The sequence below is a fragment of the Sinocyclocheilus anshuiensis genome, unplaced genomic scaffold (genome assembly GCF_001515605.1).
Source record: "Sinocyclocheilus anshuiensis isolate Anshui unplaced genomic scaffold, SAMN03320099.WGS_v1.1 scaffold454, whole genome shotgun sequence".
In the NCBI taxonomy this organism is placed as follows: Eukaryota; Metazoa; Chordata; class Actinopteri; order Cypriniformes; family Cyprinidae; genus Sinocyclocheilus; species Sinocyclocheilus anshuiensis.
This window is the reverse complement of record NW_015548217.1, coordinates 3,803,959-3,805,771: the sequence shown is the minus strand read 5'-3', so window position 1 is coordinate 3,805,771 and position 1,813 is coordinate 3,803,959. Positions and strand designations below refer to the sequence as shown.

Here is a 1,813-nt window from a genome sequence, read left to right as displayed (position 1 = left end):
GATTTAACTTTTGAATGCTTTACCATATAATTCTTTAAACTCTCTAGTATTTATTTATTTATTTTTTTTACATTATTTATTTTAATTTTTTATTTTTTTTAATGGAAGTCATTCTTGAGAACTTTGCATGTAAACAGATCAAATGGTTTCTTCCTTAAAAACTACAGTGGGGTGCTAAAGTCTGAAAACACTATTAGAAAAATTTCAGTTTTTCTAACTAAATAGACATTTTTTTTATTTATTTTTCTTTCACACTAATTGTTTTATCAGTGTAATTTCAGCAAAAACAATTAACTAAAATGAACACAATTTATCAGAATGTCTTCTCTAAAGTAAGAAAATCTGACCTTTTGTACAAAGACGTTCTCAAATGTTTATTACATTTTTTCTAAACCCTAAAACTTGCATATTTGCAGGTTTAAATTCAGATTTCCGGTTGCTGATTTTCAGTGTAATCACAGACTTGTGGATCCAACTGTACTTATTTTATATCTTCTATCATTCATTCTCACATAGATTGTGTACTATTCCTCCTTTTCTCTCTTGTTTCTGCACTGTTTCTCTGCTGAATGCTGTGCAGCAACAGCAGTTGCTTCGACCCTCTCTCTTGAGACCAGAGGTAGAGAATCGCAACTTTTATACTCACAGACAATTGTTTCTGTTGAGATGAATGTGCTGTAGTATGTCATTTAATGAACACGAATATGTAGTTCTTTTCTATGCAATTAAAGTGAAATAACAAACAAATCTATATAATTGTTTTGCATTCACTCACAAGAAGGGCTAATGTAGCCACGTAGCTTTTACCAAATGAAGAAATACAGAAATTCCTTTTTTTCTTCTTTGTAATGGGCAGCACTTTCGTCTGTCTTCCCCAAGGATTTTGCCTAAAGCAATGCGTTCTTTGAATTATAACTCTTTGCTGTGCTCACAGGAACTCTCCATGGAGTCTGGTATCGACCCAGGACAGGACTATTATACACAGGATTACTACAGTTATGATCATGGGTGAGTGTGCATTCATTGGTCGAAATGTGCTGCTGGCCCAAATAAAATTTTTAAGATATGTGTCAAGCCTGCTGCATTTAATAAATCAGTTTGTACGATTTCTAGGACTTTATTTTATGTGGTTTCTAGATGAAGAATTGTGTAATTTTCTCTAAACATTGTGGGTCTCCTGATTGTTTTTTTTTTTGGCTGTAATAGCAATAATTATTTACTGATGCTTGTGCAAGGTGAGCTGTCCATATGGAACCCAATTAGCAGGAAACAATAGAAATAGGTGTTATAAATGAATGGCCCCCTGAGGGAGGTGATGGTAATTGCAGACTATCAAAGATATTTGAGCAAAACTGAATGCTAGCCATGTTTTTTTCTTACTGCCTTATACAGTAGGTTGTACAAATGTGATCAGTATAGTACAGTACAGTATACCTGCTGTATACCACATTGGTCTTCAATATATCCTTCTAATCTCAATAAATCCAAATGAAAACCTCCATGGCTACAAGCTAGTGAGGATCAATATAATCCTGAATTTTTAGCTTGTTTCCTGTTAAATGGGCTGCCTAAGCTGCATTTGGGTTCAGACAGCCTGCTGCTCCCCAAGAATACTCAAAGTTCTTAATGAAGGTCTGTTTTGACCTTTTCCATATAGTGTTATGAGGTTATGTTTCTAAATCTTACTTATTGGATTTGCCTTTTATTTTAATGTCCCAGAACTTTCATAAAGTTTTAGTTTTGATTTAGGGGACCGTTAAGGAGAAAGTTTTTGCTCATTTATTCATAAATGTTTTCCATTTGTGTGTGTGTG

The 1,813-nt window shown here is 33.6% G+C and overlaps 1 protein-coding gene across 1 annotated transcript in view; it reads left to right on the top strand.

Moving 5' to 3' along the window:
- Window positions 1–1,813, top strand: part of LOC107654051 (protocadherin-15-like) — a 224,722-nt gene that overhangs the window by 218,237 nt on the left and 4,672 nt on the right. Inside the window, exons 37-38 of the mRNA XM_016440948.1 lie at window positions 581–619; window positions 935–1,008. Of these exons, the coding sequence (XP_016296434.1) occupies window positions 581–619; window positions 935–1,008 (113 nt within the window). The remainder of the gene's footprint in view (window positions 1–580; window positions 620–934; window positions 1,009–1,813) is intronic.